Here is a 20,323-nt window from a genome sequence, read left to right on the forward strand (position 1 = left end):
CTGACACAGGACTGATCCTCTTACCACTTAATCTGCTTGTGGACAAAACACTAACACACTGTATATACGGATAAGAGATATGTACACTTCTATGTGGACCAAGATTTTGAATATACAGGGTGATATCCATAGCCTAGTTTTTCAGAGACAAAAACTTACTAGTGCTAGTGATTAATCAAATATTAACTTACTCGTGTTAGATCATATATTAGTATATGTTATTACTGTAATTATAGATATCCATGAACAATGATATGTGTAAACAGAGCACTAAATTTAATAGATATACAGGAAACAATTTATACCCATTCAACGACCATAAATTATGTAGAATATAAAAATAGTGTATGTAGTTTAATTTCACTATAAATTTGCAACAATGTCAATATAAAAATTAAGCATGTCAATATTATTTAGAATTGTACACTATACTTTTTTACATGTGGAAATTTTTGTGTCATTTCTACTCAGAATCACGAACTCTTTAAGGCGGTTCCCTGAGCCAAAAGGCGAAAAATCTCCTTATATATTCATGTTTTTCTAAGAGGCGTTGATATTCGTAGACGTGGAAAAATATATGTAGTTCTTGACTATATTATCTTTAACAACATAGCTTCCGATACACGAATTATGACACTTCGCTCGATACAATTAATTCCCAAAGTAACCTCTAACTTGGACTTTTAATCCTACTTTACTCGGTTATTTATTATGTGATACTATAAACAAAAAAAGAAGAAAAAACAATCTTAACATAAATAGTAATTTCATATCTTTAGAATTTCGATATTGTAAGGTAACGTTTTTAAAATAAATAAAAACCGACAAAATTCGATCAAAATTGACACTTGGCGCGTATGTTCTTTCCCGTTCTTTCTTGCGAAATGTGACAAAGACAGCGGCTAACCGATGGAACGGCCTTAACAATAAAAAAAAGTTTAGTCAAAAATTGAACTAAAACAAATTAATGTAAAACTGTAACACTGAATCATTTATTCGATTTCTAAAGCCACCCTGTATTTGAACGCACACATAGATGAAACCTATATTTCTATCCTATGTTCATTTTAGTTCATGTGTATGGAAGATTTAGGACAGCGCGCCCGTTTTGTTAACTGGTAAGTATCGCAAGCTCGTATCGCTCTATTCCATTATGATTTTTATTTCTTTAGTTTTATATATAGTCGACTTCGCCAACGTTCCGAAAATATATATACACGCCTCTAAGACTGTCAATAAGGTCGTGTAAATATATTTTTGGAACGTAAAAATTTTGGAAAACTCGTACTAAACTTGTCAACGTATTTTTGGGCCGTCGTATATATTATATACTGCACTCGTAATTATACTGCATCTGACCTTGAACGACCAGTTTATCTTAATCTTACTTACTTACTTATTTCGCTGGCTCAGCGACCCGAAGTGGATCTTGGCCTCCGATACTAGGTTTCGCCATTCGTTCCTATCCTGTGCGATCCGACGCCATTCAGCCGCCTGGATGTCACATAGGTCCTTCTGGACCTCATCGATCCACCGGTACCTAGGCCTTCCGACCGGACGTCTCCCAGTTAGTCGCCCCAGATAAGCTCTCTTGGCCGCACGATCCTCTCCCATCCTCTCCACGTGGCCGAGCCAGCGAAGCCGAGCAGCCTTGCTCTCGCCGATGATGTTGGGCTCGCCCACCAGTTCTTCCACTTCCAAGTTCTTCCTCACTCTCCAAGAGCCATCCTCCCGTCTTGTAGGGCCTAAGATCCTTCTAAAGATCTTCCTCTCTGCCACCAAGAGCTTGTAGTAGTAGTAGTAAAACTCTTTTTTTTTTTTTTTTACTAGCCTAATTTAGTGTCCCACTGCTGGGCAAAGGCCTCCCCTCGTTTCCTCCACTCGACCCTGTCGTTTGTAGTGTCCCGCCAATTTGGATAAAATGCGTCTAAGTCGTCCCGCCATCTCCTTTTCGGCCTGCCTGCACCCCGGCCAGCACCATCTATGGTGTTCCGTGGGTCCCACTCGGTAACCATTTTGGCCCACCTTTCAGGGTGCATGCGGCAGACATGCCCAGCCCAGTCCCACTTAAGCTTAGCGGTCTGGACACCTACATCTACAACTCGAGTTCTGGAGCGCAGTTCCGTGTTTCTGATTCTATCAGTTCTGCGAACAAAAACTAGTAGAGTAAAACTCTTTATTGTACAAAAATAAACATAAAACACGAGAAAAACGCATCATTTGTACAAAGGCGAACTTATCCATTAAGGGATCTCTTCCAGTTAACCTTTGAGCAATTGAGGGAGAGTTGGAGAACGGTAGACATCAAAGCTGTACTAAACGGCATAAAAGAAAATATTTAGTTTCCTAAAAGACAGGTAAACCTATAACCTACAGTAGGTATATAGCATGGGCATGGGGTTTATGGGCATGGGATGTCCCGGGTTCGAATCCTGGTGAGGCCATCTATTTGTGTTTTATCACAAATATTTTGCTCTCGAATTTTGGATGTTTTCTATGTAAAGCCTGACCAGGAATATATGATCACGCGCCATGGTGCGGAATTTCACTGGAACTATTTTTTTCATACTATACTGAACTGCCACCCTATACATGAAAATAACAGCGCCCTCTTGACAATGATGATCATAACCTATAACCAACAGTATATAGCATGGGCATGGGATTTATGTAAAATAAAACAAATATATTAACAGTCATGTATAATTATAATATATAATACATAAAATACGTTCTATACGATATAATACATATGATAAACTACCTAACCGCACACATCTTTTAGTTCCGAAGTTCCGAAGTTCCGTCCGAAAGCCATAGCTTTCCTCCTTCAAGGTCAACGTCCACGCTTCGTCCATAACGTCCATACCAAGATCGGTCTTATCACGGTCTTGTAAACTCTAATCTTGGTTCTCCTGCTGATGAGCTTGGACGTTAATATTTTGTGAAGGGCTGCTGAACATCTTAGGGCATTCTGCATACGGATGTCGATTTCGTATTCTCTCTGGTTGGTGTCTGTTATTGTGCAACCGAGATACTTGAACGTTGACACGCGCTTGTAATAGTTCCCGTTAACGGTTAGCCCATCTCTGCGTACCCTTCTCCGTCTTCTCATGTGGAGATACTCCGTTTTCACCAGACTGATCCTAAGCCCCACTTTCCTACCCTTTTTTTTTTTTTATAGAGGGGAAAATGCTTTTCGCATACCACCCAGGCGCGGGGACGGGCCTGGGATGGTTATGTGGGACTCCCGTATAGGCTCATGGGACCCACGGTTTACCCACTAAAAATCCCTCTTGACCGCCTCAGGGCTATAAGGCGAGGCCACAGGAACACTGGAGCACTCTTCCGCAGCCTCGCCAGCCCACTTTCCTACCCTCCTCATCTAGAGCTTGCGCCATTCCTCGCACGTGCTCCTCACACTCACCCAGTAACGCCAGGTCGTTATTTTAATCTAACACAGCATATTCGAAAGGAACTCGTAGATAGATGTATATCGTAACATTCACGACAAATTACCGAAATAACTGCGACTCTACCCTACAATTACCCTCAGACTTATAAAAAGTAATAAGACGGTATAATGCTCGTACACTTACGACTTTTTCGTATTTAAGTATATCCGTGGCGTGACTACAATAATTTTAACGGAAACTGCCGTCGGTTTTAGTTTAGATTGCGATTAATCCAACGGGAATAAAGATATTAAAACATAATGAAATTATTATAAACGGGTCACGTATTATTAAGTCGAATACACGCTCGACATGTATCGATCCATTTTCGAGGATCTTCTTCACGGAGCAATGACTCCCCTTCATTGTTAAAGATGCTAAGTTTACCGATGGACGCAGGGAAAATAAGTTTCTAGGTTGACCTTGATGATGATTTTATTAATGATATAGGAGGCAAATGAGCCGATAATGCAAGTGCGTTGCCGACCTTTAATGTGGGAGCACGTTCTTTTCAATGCATAATAAAATACAATAGGTCCCAGCTGTCATTTAGTTGTTATTACTTGTCTGAACATGTATTGGTGCGAGCGAGACGCACGGACGACTGATGTATTAGATATTATTTTGAAGTCACAATGTAAATTTCAATTGGCCTTAATATCTTATATCCACTGGACACCATGGTGAAACGAACGGTCCAAATAGAAAAAAAATAATGGTACCATTCGATTCCTTACATTTTACTTTTAAAAAAATTGTATGGCAACAATATACATAAACGCAATATTTCACCGACAAAATAGCAATTTCCTTGTTTTCCACGGCTTCTAACTCTTCTAAGCGATAGCGTTACATGCTGACTTCACGATGTAATGTCATATTGTATGAAGCATTTTGTCAGTAAAGTGCGGGTGCAAGACTTTGACCATCATTTGTGACTTTTGTACAATGAGACAATGGGTCCCATACAGACATTTGATCCTCAAAACAAACCTGATCGACTGATACCATTCATAAAAAAATGTAGAATACCCCATTCATACATTAGTATAATATTGAATTCGTAGCTCCGCATTCACAGTACATCAGCTACGAAGTTTCGTAGCTCGTAGCTCGCTACGCGGCTCGTAGCCGTGGCGTAATGAATAGTGTGAGTGTGCTGTGTCAGGCTGAATCGATAGTTGGGAATGGCAACTCATCCTGCTTGCGGGCGCGATGTGGTATGTTGCTGGCATTGATTTATCATTTATTAAAAATTGTATTTTATTTTTTGACATAAAATTATACATGATATTACAGGTAGTGGCCGTAATTATGCGGCTGATGATCCGAGGTTCGAATCCCAGTATAGGTATATACTTATTGAGCACAGGCATTCAAACTGAATGAAACAAGATGTCTGTAAGTGTAATCATTATTGTGTCTAAGGCATTATTAAGTTCAAACAGCATGACCTCAAAGTGTCCTTCTCCATAAACGGATGTCAGGCCATCAATCATCATTAATTTTACTGAAAAACAGTACGTTTTAGAACCGGTGTCATCAAGTGCCTGACGTACATTTATTTACTTGTGTAAACAGACTGACGGCCGTATTCGAACAATGCTTCTAAGAATAAATGTGGAATGAGTTGCCTCCCGAGGTATTTTCTTTGCGCTGCGACATGGGATTCTTCAAGAAGCGGGTATTTAGGGTTCTCAAGAGTCGGCAACGCTTAAGTGGCACCTTTGATGTTGCTTATGTCCATGGGCGACGATGACCGCTTCTCATCAGGCGGCTCGTCTGCTCGTTTGCTGACTATCACATAAAAAAAAGATATCACTGCGATATGATAACGATATGTCAGTCTTTCTTGAACCAAAAACGTCACTTTTCACAGTGACAGATCGGTATCGTACCGCAGCCATCTCTTAGGCCGCTTCCCTACTTGGCGGCGCGGTATCGGTGCGCTGTATGCGCGGAGTCACGGGCGCGCCAATCAGGAAGAAATACTGCGTACTGTACCGATACCGCGCCGCCAAGTGAGGAAGCGGCCTTAGAAGCATTTTAACTATAAAACTCCCGTGAGACTCAAACATATTCAAATTATTTTAAAACGGGTCACTCACGTATTATTAAGTCTATGCGACTTGCAGTGAATTTACGCTGGTTACAAAATTTACTATGACAGTACCGCTCTATCCTATTATATCCTCTTTGATAAATAGGGATAGTAGTTTTATAATTCACGGCGCAATTCGAACAATGCTTCTAAGATATTAATTTTTTTTTAAACGGGTCACTCACGTATTATTAAGTCGAATAGCTCGACATGTTTCGATCCAATTTAAGAGGATCCTCTTCACGGAGCAACAACACGGCGCACCCTCGACCAGTGAAGACGTGTCGTTGCTCCATGAAGAGGATCCTCTTAAATTGGATCGAAACATGTCGAGCTATTCGACTTAATAATACGTGAGTGACCCGTTTTAAAATAATTTTAATATCTTAGAAGCAAGGATAGAGCGGTTTTTATGATAGGATTTATGAGCGGTGGTTGATTATTTTTAGTATGTGGGTATTTTTGCACTTTGTATTTTTTCTTCAGTCACCCGTTGACCACGAACGCTGTAAAAGGGTTCGAAATGTCGGGATGTATTATAAATTCAATATACACGATATAATCTGTTTTCATAGTTTTATTACGAAAAAATGTATTTAAATATGGATAAATGTTTTTATTTTATTTGCATTAATTATTTTTATATGATTTTGACCCATGTTCTTTCACTGATATGTTAAATAACAAACGAAACCGTCAACGCTCTCTATACGAGAGTAGGCCAAAGGTAGTGGTGCCATCTGATCGAGAATAAAATTTTCGTGATTTTCGAGGCACGTTTTTTCCTTAGACTGTATCCATCTATTACGGAGTTATATCTATCTTTGCTATTTATAAATAATTGTTTTAGGTAACAAGCTTTTAGATCGATATTGTTAAACGCGACACCATTTAATCAAGCTACAATAAACATTAATGGACAATACAATTTAAACTTCCAATTCGGTATCAGTTTTCGTCGTTCTATTATTGGTTATGCTGACAAAATTACGTAATTAAATTACTTTAATGAGTTTTCTGTCATTTAAGTGAAAGTCACAATTTATTTCATTGTTGAATTTGAGCAAATACAATGTGTACTTGGGACCGGCTTCGCTGAATTTGGATTGTTTGACATTATTATCTCTATACTCTATACTCTTTCATTGTTTTCTGGATTAGGTAATTGATTCAGTGTTCATCCCGTAAAAAAATATTTTACAGTACATATGCCTACTTTACCGCACTAGTACGATAATTAGCACATTACGCAACTATCTCGAAAATTTAAAGGGCCATATGTACTGTAAAATTATGCACGACACATGTGCGAATAGGTTATTCGAAACTTGTGTCGATTTAAAACACTCCCTTCGGTCGTGTTATAATTTATCGCCACTCGTTTCTAATTTCCTATTTTTTTAGGAAAATCCTCTCGCCCTCGCCCCTAGCCCCGCGGCCGGGGCGAGGGGCGGCCGGCAGTATGACAGATGCAAGGCTGCATACTAACTGTTTTAACAATTAAAATTTGATTAATATGAGTTTCTTTTTTTTCCTCGCGTGTTGAAAAACGTCGTATGAAACGCGTGTGCATTGGTCATTACACACGAGGCGATATTGTGCGCGCGAGCTGTAAGCGAGCGCGCAATAAGAAAGCCGATGTGTGTAAAACTTAGCACACTTGTATCACAATATACTATTAAATGAAAAAAAAAATATCATTCAAATTTCCATTCAAAACCATAATTTGACGGTGCTATAAAGATTAAATAAAAAAATACATTATTGCGTGAATTTTCCTTAAAATTACCAAAACATTTATAATATGAGCAACACCAGCTACATACAACACCGCAGCCAACCCGTTCTCTGTCCTTTAGATCTTTATCAATCAATTATCTAGATTCAACGATAGCGCATCCAAAGCTACAGGACTCTTTCCCTCCCCGCACCCCGTCTAATACAGACGAACGAGGGGGCAAATTAGGATGTAAGAGGGATCAAGCTATGGTGGTTACTGTAGTGATGTGGTGTTTTGTCGACTCAATATTAATCGAATTTAAACTGTCGTGAGACATACTAACATTAAACAGGGGCTACAGTATGGGGTTCTTCAAAAAAGGAGTGTACAGGTTTTTAAAGGGTCGGCAACGCGCGTGTAATATCTCCGGTGTTGCAGGCGTCCATAAGCTACGGTAAATGCTTACCATCAGGCGGGCCGTATGCGTGATTGCCACCGACGTGGTATAAAAAAAACTAATTTTACGGTTTAAACTGTTTTTACTTCACTCGTGCGACATGACTGTGTCCGTGACATGTGTGTGTGTGTGTGTGTGTGTGTGTGTGTGTGTGAATATACACGTGAGTTTAGCCGTACAATAAGTTTAATACTCAAAATTAGGTTTAATAGTATACAAGGATTCTAGAGGCTTTGATATATTTATTTTTAGATTGATAATTGTCTCATAATATAAAAAAAACTTTCTCCTTAATTTAAAACACCTCGGAACGCACCTAACCCCTAGTTCTGATGTTACGGGTGTCCATGGGCGACAGTAATGAATACCATCAGGTGATTCGTCTGCTCGTTTGCTTCCTATATCATAAAAAACGATTAAGGAACCGATATTGATAGATACCTAAAGTTATCGACACTTCCATCCCTATTGTCCCCTCACTAGCTGACTTCTTCGCGATAAGCCAGCGTTCATTGTCTCCGTGATTTGTGGCTGATAACGCCGGCCGCTCCTTTTGTGCGATAACACATCGATTTCTGATCCAACCCTTATTTATACGGGGCTTAATCGGCTGCGTTACGGTATGGAACAGCATTATAACTTTTCATATAAAATAATACTAAATAAGATTCAAGCTGACTTACATGTCTTATTTGTGCCATAACGCGTTAGCGTGGCAAGATCTTTTCCTGCGCTGCCGTCGCGGAATATAACAAATACGAGCTTTTTGTTTAATTCACACACACTAGCACTAATAGATGCGTTAATCAACTAAATAGGCTTCGTTTGTGTAATAGTACATTTCGATGCTAGTGCGGAAAGTATGTCATTACTACACGAGTACCGAGATATGACGGGACGAGTGAAGAATGACATATCCGCACGTGTATCGAACGACGTTTTTTAATACAGTTGCGAATAAATAAGAAAAGCAACAAGTAAGGAATGGAATTCGAAACTTTTATATTATTAATTCTGTGACACTGACATCATTGACATTGACATTATGAAGAAGTGTTTTTCTAGCTTTTATTCGACTAGAATAGATTTTGTTATTATTATTGAACCCACTTCAATGAAAGTTTTGTTTTCAAATGCATGTTCTATAAGACAGAAACAATTGTAAATATACAAACATTGTACTATTATTACGTAAATATCGTTATTTATGATTATTTGTGTATCGTATATTTATAAAAATAATATCGAATGTTGCCTTTGGAAACTTAAAACATTCTTGCAGTAAGAAAATACGCCTCTTCTTTGACAGGCGTTCCGTTCCATTCAGACAACTCATTAAGAACGGTTTTTCAACATTAAAAAATAAATGTGTTATAATACTTATAATGATGAAGAGGTAAGTAATATAATATGAAATATGCATATTTTTCGTATTCTTACATTAACAGTAGGTTTTTATGTTGATTGCGACGTTTAAAGGAAACTAATATTAACACTCATCAATAAGTAGTCATGAATTGGAACAAGTAAAAATTAAAAAAAATTGGAAAAGTAAAAAGCACTAGTTCGTGAAAACCAACTTTCCGCACGCTAAACAGCAACGAAAAGTAGCACTTTTTGAGCAACTGTATTAAAAAATAACAAATATGAGCTTTTTGTTTAATTCACACACACTAGCACTAATAGATGCATTAATCAACTAAATAGGCTTCGTTTGTGTAAAATATTATTTTCAGGATCGGTTTGCCTATAAAATAGCTGTAGAGAAAAGGTACCACCTCTGCATAGAAATTTCTATGCACGGGTGGTACCTCTTCTCTGCAGCTGACCGTACAAGATGGACCGACGATCTGGATAAAGTCGCGGGAAACCGTTGGTTGAGGGAAGCGAATGACCGTTCGTTGTGGAGATTTTTGGGAGAGGCCTTTGTCCAGCCAGTGGACGTCTTTCTGCTGAGATGATGGTGATGATGATAAAACGCGTAGGTATTTTAAAATGTCACGGTAACAATAGTCGCCGAATTCAACACCGGTAATTTAGCAGGCTTTGTTACCTTAATCTCAATTTGTTCTCACATTACTCGGAGTGTATCATATTTGTACCATCTTTTATTTTAGTGTCAAAAAATATATCTGCGACTGTTGTCAAATAAGTGACAATTGGGATGGCGACTGCAGCAGCAGGCAGGTAAATTCGAACGAACACTGACAGCAGAATGATATCTAAATGATGCCAGCGATACGTAGAATATGCAAACGCGCGACTGTCGCGATGCAGTCAAGCTGTTTTAATTCAGCATCGCTTCTGCATCGATGCAATTGTATTGATTCAGCATTGCTTACGTGTGCGAGGGTTTATGACCAGCGACAGCATCGCGATTGTATCGATACTGGATCGAGGCTGCATCGCTACTAAATCGCTCCAAAAATTCGCCGTGTGCCACCTCTCTAAGTAAATATCGGTTTAAATTATAGACTTAGCAAAATAATTCTATATATATTTGCAAAAAAAGTTAACAGTAGGTATACTTTGGCAGAACACTAGGTATACTAGAATGACCAAGGGCCCATTTCTCGAACGATATCAGACTAATATTATTAGTCCACGAACTCAAATCATATAGGTTGCCATGACAACACACTAGTAATATTAGACTAATATCGTTCGAGAAATGGGCCCCAACTAGTTAGCTAATCGCTAGTACACGCCAATTTAAATCGCATCAAATCATCACGCTTTTTGAATCCAAAGAAATCACCTCAGATTACATTGTACCATAACTCAAAAATATAAAAATTCGCAAAAAACTTTAAAACAATGACCAACAGTTAACAAGTGGCAAAAGCCTACCCAATAAGCTGACAACGGAATTGCCGCAAAAGGATAATCCTGAAATCCACCCTTTGCTGCCATCCGTGATTTCCATTGTGACTGAAACGCTTTGAGGGCTCGTTAACAGGAAAAAATGCCTAATTTGTGGACTCGTTATATTTTAACGACGACGCCCTGTCATCGGTTAATTTCCTCCGTTGTGTTATATGATATTGTTGGAGCTCGATTTTATGTTCTCTTAATTTTGAGATGACCTGTTACAAAATTGGGACATCAATGACATGTTGTCTATCGACGACATTAATTGCTATGCAGACTACTGGGGATGTATTACACAGGCCGTGCCACCATCCTTCGTTCTGAGGTGCTAGAGTCGTGAAAAGCTTGTGTCGGATATTAAGAGCACTCTATCCAGTTTCGGTGTGGGGCCGGCACAATTCAGTCCGATTCAACCCCACCAAGACACCAGTTTGCGCGTTTACCGCTAATAAAAGCCCGTTCACTGTTGTTCCACGGTTCAAAAGCACAGCCCTTGTCATGTCAGGAAGTATTGGGATCCGGTGTCGACATCTCCAGTGACGTCCAATTCCGTAGCCACTTGGAAGGGAGGCTGCGCTGGCATCCAATAAACTCGGTGTGCTCAATAAAGCGAGGCGATACTTTACTCCGGGGCAAAGACTGTTGCTTTATAAATCGCAAGTCAGACCCCATATGGAGTACTGCTGTCACCTTTGGGCAGGAGCCCCTGGATGCTAGTTTGGACCCTTCGACTCAGTCCAATGGCGCGCTGTACGAATCGTCGACGATCCCAAACTCACAAGCGGTATTGAACCTTTAAGTCTAAGGAGAGACTTTGCCTCCTTGTGTGTGTTCTACCGCTTGTACAATGGGCTGTGCTCTGAAGAATTATTTGACATGATGCCAACGGCCACTTTCTATCACCGCACCGCTCTCCGTCGGCAGGGTGTTCATCCTCACACCCTAGAACCTAAATGAGGAATTTCCTCCCTGAGGAACTTCGGCTGTGGAATGAGCATCCTGCCGAGGTTTTCCCGAGGGGCTACAGTATGGGGTTCTTCAAAAAAGGAGTGTACAGGTTTTTAAAGGGTCGGCAACGCGCATGCATCTTTTGTGTTGCAGGCGTCTATAGGCTACGGTGACTGCCATCAGGCGGGCCGTATGCTTGTTTGCCACCGACGTGGTATTAAAAAATAGTACAGTTACACAGTACTAGCAATAAATTTGGTCTGTAAGAACAAATTAAATTATTTTCTATGAAAATATTTTAATTTGTGGTTTTTCAAGTAGACACACTACTATTTAAACTATAAACTGAAATAAATATCATATACGAAGGAAAAAATGACCAAAGCCTCCAGTGTCCAGAGCTGGAATCGAACCAGCGTACCCCGTTTACCGGACAGGTGCCTGAACCGCTCGGCTATCCGGCCACGGTGGCATGGGTCGAAATTTCCAAGTATATGACAATTCCCGAAGGCTTGTGGCGCCCCCTGGCCATCTCTAAGGTAGAACAGTATGGTTCGACCTTCTAACTGAATCAACTCAGGTGATTACGGGCTAGCGAAGAGAGATGGCGCTGCCATTAATACTCTAAGAACAAATTAAATTATTTTCTATGAAAATATTTTAATTTGTGGTTTTTCAAGTAGACACACTACTATTTAAACTATAAACTGAAATAAATATCATATACGAAGGAAAAAATGACCAAAGCCTCCAGTGAAATTTCGACCCATGCCACCGTGGCCGGATAGCCGAGCGGTTCAGGCACCTGTCCGGTAAACGGGGTACGCTGGTTCGATTCCAGCTCTGGACACTGGAGGCTTTGGTCATTTTTTCCTTCGTATATGATATTTATTTCAAATTTGGTCTGATTTGAAAATTTATGTAATAGAACTTTGTCAATATCATTGTCACATTCAGAATTCAGGCCAACCCACCTAGCTTCGCACTCTCCAGTCTAAATATATGTAAACAATTTTGAATTCTATTTCCCAGACATAAGTTTCTAAATGTATAGTTATTTTTAGACATGACAACTCATCGCGTGTAAATCCCCCGGTCCCTCAGCAATTTTCACAAATTTGTTCGGTTGAGCTTTGCTCTTTAATGTACGGGGATTGTGCCACAGATTATTTACCACTACTATTAGAAGCTACATTGTAGGTATGGGCACGTAGTTAGAGTCAGGCACACATAACAACAAAATCCTGTAATAAAAACGAGATTTTGAAATTAGTTTAATTTTTTCCTAACGATAGCAAGCTGAGCCGCCAACTGCAAGATGGTAAAAAAGTTTCTTCAAGGTTTTGTTATTTTTTTAGCTCAATACCGTGCGCTTACGAGTAAGTCACATTCACTCATTCATTCATTCAATACTGTTTTTGTTAGTTCTACATGCAGCTGTATACAATGTGTGGCCTGTAATAGGAGCAAAAAATTAAACTGTAGGCTATACTCCTCAAACTGGTTCTACATGCAGCTGTATACAATGTGTGGCCTGTAATAGGAGCAAAAAATTAAACTGTAGGCTATACTCCTCAAACTGGTTCTACATGCAGCTGTATACAATGTGTGGCCTGTAATAGGAGCAAAAAATTAAACTGTAGGCTATACTCCTCAAACTGACCAACATTTGTTCAGCGACTTTTAAAAGTAATGAAGACTTTAGACTTCGTATTTTTCATACAAAATAAATATTATCTTCAATGTACGCCATTATCATTGTGATTGACGTTGCCTGTCACACCTTAAACAACAAAATTCGCAATACATTGCGTCTTGGAAAAAACTAAATTGTATTAAAAATCAAAACACAAGTTATTTTTAAAAGTCGCTGAACAAATGTTGGTCGGCATGAGGAGTACAGCCTACAGTTTAATTTTTTGCTCCTATTACAGGCCAGACATTGTATAGTTTGTCAAAGGACTGTCTCATTTCAAACATAGACAGAAAGAATCATACTATCTTTGTCTTACACTAGTACTAGCGCCCAAAAGAAAGGGATGAGTATAATTTTCCTGGTTGTTACTGACTGACAAATTGGTTTGACCAACTATATATAATAATTGGCCTGATGACAAATGTTGAAATCCCTTTTATTATCGTCGGTACACTTGTATTGGTTGCGAAAAACACAATATTTCAGTTATACTCATAAGTTTTAACATAAATAATTGCATTTTTTATAGCTACCTCGCGCGAAAACGCCTCGCGTTCGTTTGTGACGTCACGGTTTAGTTAGTGGTAGGGTTATAGATATTGTTTACATGAGTACTTTACACTTACTTACTTACTTACTGCTAGCCTTTCTCCGCAGACGTCTTGTCTGGTTGCCCTTGTCATAGGCCTCTCCCATATTCCTCCACGAGTCCCTGTCCAGAGCCTGTCTTTTCCAGAAGGCTCCAGCCACCTGCCTGAACTCGTCTTCCCATCTCATTTTTTGTCTTCCATCATCCCTTTTTCCGTCTCTTGGGTACCATGTTGTGATGTCTTTTGACCATTTTTCTCTTTTGTCTCGGAGCATGTGGCCGGTCCACTTCCATTTTAGTTTTTTCATAGTGTGGTTTACGTCGATTACTTTACACACAAACATATTACTTTACATACTTGTTAGTATGTAGATAAAGTAATATGTATTACGTTACGAATTTTCCCTTGAACCTGAATGATATTGTTAATTCAGCACTATATATTACTATTGTTGTATTTGGAAAGGGCACGAGTGAAACAACCGATGGCTATAGACACACTGCTTTAATACATGTACCAATGGAAGCGGGGAGGTGCGCTCACGCACACATACATAACAATCCTCCCCATAGTTTACAACTAGTCTAAATATAAGGATTACTTAAAATAGGGTTTATAATTAACTTGGGGACGGTTTCGTTTGACTCTGTCCTGGCCGACAGTAGTAGACGGGTTGGATACACCTGGATCATCTGACCCTTCCACTGGGGTGTCGTCCGACTCGGCGTCCTCGAACCGTTCCTGTGGGTCGTCGTTGGGCGGCGGCAAAGAACCGGTTAACTCTGCACCTTCTGCGCTTAGACCGACTACTTGGCCGCCTTCTCCTCCCCCACTATTTTGCACCTCGCTGCCGGTAGTAGTACCCGACGATGAAAGGGTTTGTTCTGATGAAAATAAATCTTCTAGAGAGATGTCATCTAGAAACGAACCGTCCTCTTGTCCCTTGTATAACATTATTTGGTCTTTATGTTTTTTATACTTATCTAAATGTTCACAATCTTGTACTAAATATACAACTTTTCCCAACTTTTCCCTAATTATACCCTTGCACCATGTAAACTTATTATTATTAAAGTTCTTTTTGTATAAAACTTTATCGCCTATATTAAATTCTTGTTTATTTTTTCCACTATACGCTTTACTCTGTAAACACTGTTGTTTTTTTACATAATTATCCAATGACGTGTGCGAGGAGGACGCAGTCGAAGGGTTAAGTATGTCAAGGCGTGTCCGAAGTTTACGGCCGAAAACTAACTGAGCAGGCGAGTGCCCCGTCGTGGAATGTATTGAATTCCTGTAGTCAAAAAGATATTTTTGTAACTTATTATTACAATCTTTAATATTTCGACTATTTATTAAACAGGATTTTATTCCCTTTTTGACTATTTTCACGGAAGCCTCGGCTTGCCCATTGCTAGCCGCGTGGTACGCCGGTGACGTCACCGGTGTTATGCCATTCAACAAACAGAACTCCTTAAACTCTTTTGACGTAAATGCGCACCCGTTGTCACTACCTATCACTTGCGGTAACCCAAACCTAGCCATAAACTCGTACAACTTTTCGCACACCGCCGACGTGTTAGTACCGCTTTTCATATTATACGCCTCAACCCATTTACTATGTGCATCTACGATCACTAAGTAGGTGTTGCCATTGATTGGGCCCAAAAAATCTAAATGGATTCTCGTAAAAGGATCCGGTGGGAATTTCCAAGGAGCTAAAGGTGCACGACTGGGAGCGGGCCTCAACTTAATACAAGTTTCACAAGAACCTATCATTTGTTCAATCTTTTCGTCGATCTTAGGGAACCAAAATTTGGACCGAGCCTCCGCTTTGGTTTTTACTATTCCTAAGTGAGAATTATGTAACTCAGATAACGCACGTGACTGCATAGTCGCAGGAATCACGACCTTATGGCCTCTCATCAAACAGCCGTTTTCATAAGATAACTGCAATCTACACTGGAAATACGGTTTTAACTTATCGTTATTAATTTTCTTGGGCCAGCCTTTACAAACGTAACCTACAACCTTACTTAAATCTGGGTCAATCTTTGTCTGATTACGCAACTCGTCCGTAGTTAACGGTAAGCATCCTTCGATAACAAAATTGATGTATGACGCGCGATCATCTGGTATTAACGGGTCTTGTCCCTCCCCGCGCGCGCGCCCCCGCTGTGGCCCTTCGCTGTTATCGCCGTCGTCAGGTAAACAAGCTCGAGACAGATAATCTGCGCTATTCATGGCACTCCGGATATATTCAATTTTATAATTATATGCGCTTAAGAAAATGGCATACCTTTGCAACCGATTAGCCGTAACTTCGGGAATGCCCTTATAAGGGCCGAAAATGGAGATTAGAGGTTTATGATCGGTTCGCAACGTAAAGGGCACCGACCTCCCAAATAGATATTGATGGTAGCGTTTAACTGCGAACACGATTGCCGTGGCTTCTTTTTGAAGTTGCGAATAATTTTTTTCTGCCGCGTTAAGAGTACGTGAAGCGAATGAAATAGGCCTTTCAGTGTTATCCGGCTGTATCTGGCTCAAAATAGCACCCAGGCCGTATGGTGATGCGTCAACGGTCAAAACTAGATTGGCATTTGGGTTAAAATGAGCTAAAACTTGATCCGAGGCTAGGCTTTTTTTTATTTTTTCAAATGCTTGATCATGCTCCTCTCTCCAACCCCACTTGACTCCTTTCTTCAACAAATCATACAATGGTGAAAGTATCATGGATGCCCCTTGCACAAAATTACGGTAGTAATTTACTAAACCTAAAAATGATTGTAATTTATTTACATTGGTCGGTACCGGCGCTTCCAAGATTGCTTTCACCTTGTCAGGTGATTTGTGAAGCCCGTTTTTATCAATTATATAGCCTAAGTATTGCACTTGCTCCTGAAAAAATACGCATTTTTCTTTTTGCAAGGTTAACCCTGCGTTTTCCAATCTTTTTAAAACCGCGTTTAATCTTTGCAAATGTTCGTTGTCGTCTTTACCGGTTATTAATATATCGTCCAGTAAACACAGTACTCCTTCCATACCGTTAAGCAAATTATCAATCGCGCGCTGAAATATGGCCGGAGCACTTGCTAACCCAAAAACTAAGCGTGTATAGAAAAATAAACCACGATGCGTATTTATGCAGGTAAGATGTTGAGACTCTGGCTTTAACTCAAGCTGAGTGTACGCGGAAGATAAGTCTAGCTTTGAGAACGTTTGTCCTCCGTGTAATTTAGTAAACAACTCTTTAATTGTGGGTAACGGATATTGTTCCACACACAGCTGCTTATTAATGCTGACCGAGTAATCCGCACAGATACGCATGGTGCCATTATTTTTTAACACCGGAACTATTGGAGATGCGTATTCCGAATACTCAACAGGCTTTAACACCCCTAGACTTACTAAGCGGTCTATTTCTTTATCTACTTTTCCTTTTAGAGCAAATGCTAACGATCGCGCCTTGAAAAAAACCGGTTTCGCGTCTGGTTTAAGCTGCAACCCTACTTTGTACTTATTAAATAGGCCTAAATCGTCTGAAAACACTGCTGGATAATTACTTTGCAATATTTCCATTTTATCTCGTTTTTGCGTACAGTAATTAACTGTTGTTGTCATTTCTAAGTTAAATGATGAAATGAAATCTCGACCTAAAATCGGCGGGCCACCATTGCGAATAATGTAAACATCAATCAGCTGTGTGCGCCCCGCGTATTCTATGGGCATTGGCGCCATACCTATGCAGGCCAGGTTACCGCCGTTATATGACGCCAGATTTTTCTTAGGCGCGCAAACCGTCACTTTAGAGAAATGCTTGTTGAATAGCCGCGGTGACATCGCCGTGACCGCTGCCCCGCTATCAATTTCAAACTGTAAGGGCACGCCTTGTACGGTTACCCATTCTAACATGGGTTCCCCCTTTATGGAACGAATATTAAACAACTTACCGTCGTCTCCCTCGCTCACGTCATTCGCCATAATGCACTTTACTGTTTTGCACATTTTTTTTAAATGGCCTTTACCGCGGCATTTCTTGCATCGATAATTAGAAAAACGACATTCGGCCGTCTTATGGTTTGAATAACCGCACACTGCACATTTCTCACGGGCCGAATCCTTGGTCTCGCTGGTGATCTTGAACAGCTGGTCACTCGTCGAGGCCGTTTGTCCCGCACCCGCCGACACCTCCCGCGCGCAGCGCACCGCGTTAGTTAACTCCACCGCCTTGGTAAGCGTCAGCTCCTTGAGGTCCTGCGTGAAAACCTTGTCCCGCTCCCGTCCCGGCAGCATGCCCATCATAAATCTGTCGCGAAGAACTTCCTCTACGTTTGTGAAGTCGCAATCCGCTGACAAACCACGTAGCCTTGCCGCCCATTGGGTATGCGTTTCTCCGTTTTGTTGAACGGCCGAATAGAATTTGTACCGTTCACTAAAACCAAACACCTTTGGAACAAAGTGGTTTTCCAACAACTTTAATACATCTTCGTATGGCACTTCTTCTATCTTCTTGGGCAACGCTAAATCCGCTGCGAGTTTGTAAGTACCGTCAATGAGTGTGCTAAGTAAAATCGCTCGCCTTTGTTCGCCTGTCGCGTCCGACGTCGCATTTATTTTATTTGCCACAAACCATTGCAATAAGCGAGATTTAAATGTTTTCCAGGTCTGCGAATGGTGATCAAATGTTGGCAAAATTCCGAAATGCGCACTGGACGTGGACATTTTTAATTTCGCGTAGGTAGATCGCCGCCAATGTTGTATTTGGAAAGGGCACGAGTGAAACAACCGATGGCTATAGACACACTGCTTTAATACATGTACCAATGGAAGCGGGGAGGTGCGCTCACGCACACATACATAACAACTATTAGCGATGATAAATACATTAATCGCACTTAAACTATCGTGAAACAGAAATATCGAGAATCCGAAACATGTCGCCAAAAGCGACTAAAAATAATAGAGTAAAAACCGTACTAATCTAAATATTTTGATAAATACATTACAAAAATTAATCACGATAACTCATTTTATACAAAAACTCTCACGCGGTTGCAATTTAAGATGAATTTCTAAATAGAGACATGTGAATTTTAAGTGAAAATACCGGCCGCCAGCATTACTTTTTACTTTTTCTGTTTACGACAGCCAACATGGCAATGATAGTTCAATTCAGCCAAATAATTAAAAAAGTTTTTTTAGTGAAATATTGTCTTATGTAGCATTTGATTTATATAATTAGAAATAAATATTTACTTTATATCCTGTAATAATATTTTTTGTACGTAATAAATGTTTGATGATGAAATGGTCTTTGGTGAGAACGTATGGATTACAGTCAATGAGGTTGTCTATGCTGCTCAAATAAATATGTCATGGAGTGATGACGTCACGGTTTGGCTCGCTTCTGATAAGTGTTTCAATCAAAATGGCCGATTGGAGAATTTGGCACTTTTATTTTATTGAAAATATTAATAATCCTAATGTTTATACTGAAATGGGCCATTTTTTAGAATCATATTGAAATATATGTTTCTTTGAAACCATTATTCCATGATTCTTTTTTGATGTCATTATGCCAATTCACCTCAACTCTCCTGGCGATACCTATATCAAAAGTTTATACCTTTCGAAAGATGGTCCCAGGGTGGCAACTGTCAAATAGGAATCATCATTGGACGCCAGAGGTACCTATAGGTTGAGGCGGAATCACCACACGACGTTTTTCTACGAAAAAGGTCCTTTTTAGGGTTCCGTAGCCAAATGGCAAAAAACGGAACCCTTATAGATTCGCCATGTCTGTCTTTCTGTCTGTCTGTCCGTCCGTCCGTATGTCACAGCCACTTTTCTCTAAAACTATAAGAACTGTTGAAACTTGGTAAGTAGATGTATTCTGTGAAACGCATTAAGATTTTCACACAAAAATAAAATAAAAACAATAAATTTTGGGGGCTCCCCATAATTGGAACTGAAACTCAAAAATGTTTTTTTCATCAAACCCATACGTGTGGGGTATCTATGGATAGGTCTTCAAAAATGATATAGAGGTTTCTAATATCATTTTTTTTTAGTTTGAACGAGATCTGTTTTTTTTTTTAATACGTCATAAATCGTAAACCGCAATTTACCTTTCACTCACGTTTCGCTTAAAAAATAAATTGTTAAAATTATGTAATGTACGGAACCCTCGGTGCGCGAGTCCTACTCGCACTTGGCCGGTTTTTTCTTATTTTAAGTGACCAAAGCGACCGTAACCATGGCAACGAGTGTCAAGAAAAAAGTTGATTCAACCATTTGTATGGTAGAAAGTGCAGTCAGTTGTATCTTCTAACCCGCCCGCGAATACGTCAGCGTACGACTATCTGCGCGGACATTAAATAAATTGGTTCCGTAGGCCGCTAAGCCTGCACTCGACGTAATGACGCGCTGACAGATCCGATGGGATGCTGAAATACATATGTGCTGCCATTTAACAATGGATA

At 39.9% G+C, this 20,323-nt stretch overlaps 2 protein-coding genes across 12 annotated transcripts in view; one reads left to right on the plus strand and one right to left on the minus strand.

Annotated features, from left to right (window-relative positions):
• Nucleotides 1-20,323, plus strand: part of LOC134742269 (disintegrin and metalloproteinase domain-containing protein 11) — a 784,213-nt gene that overhangs the window by 627,939 nt on the left and 135,951 nt on the right. The gene's annotated exons all lie outside the window — the stretch shown is intronic.
• Nucleotides 14,851-18,695, minus strand: LOC134742251 (uncharacterized). 2 transcript variants are annotated; one of them, XM_063675279.1, is made up of 2 exons: nt 17,792-18,695; nt 14,851-14,981 (listed from the first exon to the last, which is right to left on the minus strand). In XM_063675279.1, exons 1-2 carry the CDS (start codon nt 18,561-18,563, stop codon nt 14,977-14,979), a joined length of 777 nt encoding a protein of 258 aa, XP_063531349.1. In that variant the 5' UTR covers nt 18,564-18,695; the 3' UTR covers nt 14,851-14,976. The 2 variants fall into 2 exon arrangements, with proteins under 2 accessions (XP_063531349.1, XP_063531348.1); XM_063675278.1 differs by having other exon boundaries at nt 14,870-14,990; nt 17,792-18,694.

Source organism: Cydia strobilella, chromosome 6 (assembly GCF_947568885.1).
Source record: "Cydia strobilella chromosome 6, ilCydStro3.1, whole genome shotgun sequence".
In the NCBI taxonomy this organism is placed as follows: domain Eukaryota; kingdom Metazoa; phylum Arthropoda; class Insecta; order Lepidoptera; family Tortricidae; genus Cydia; species Cydia strobilella.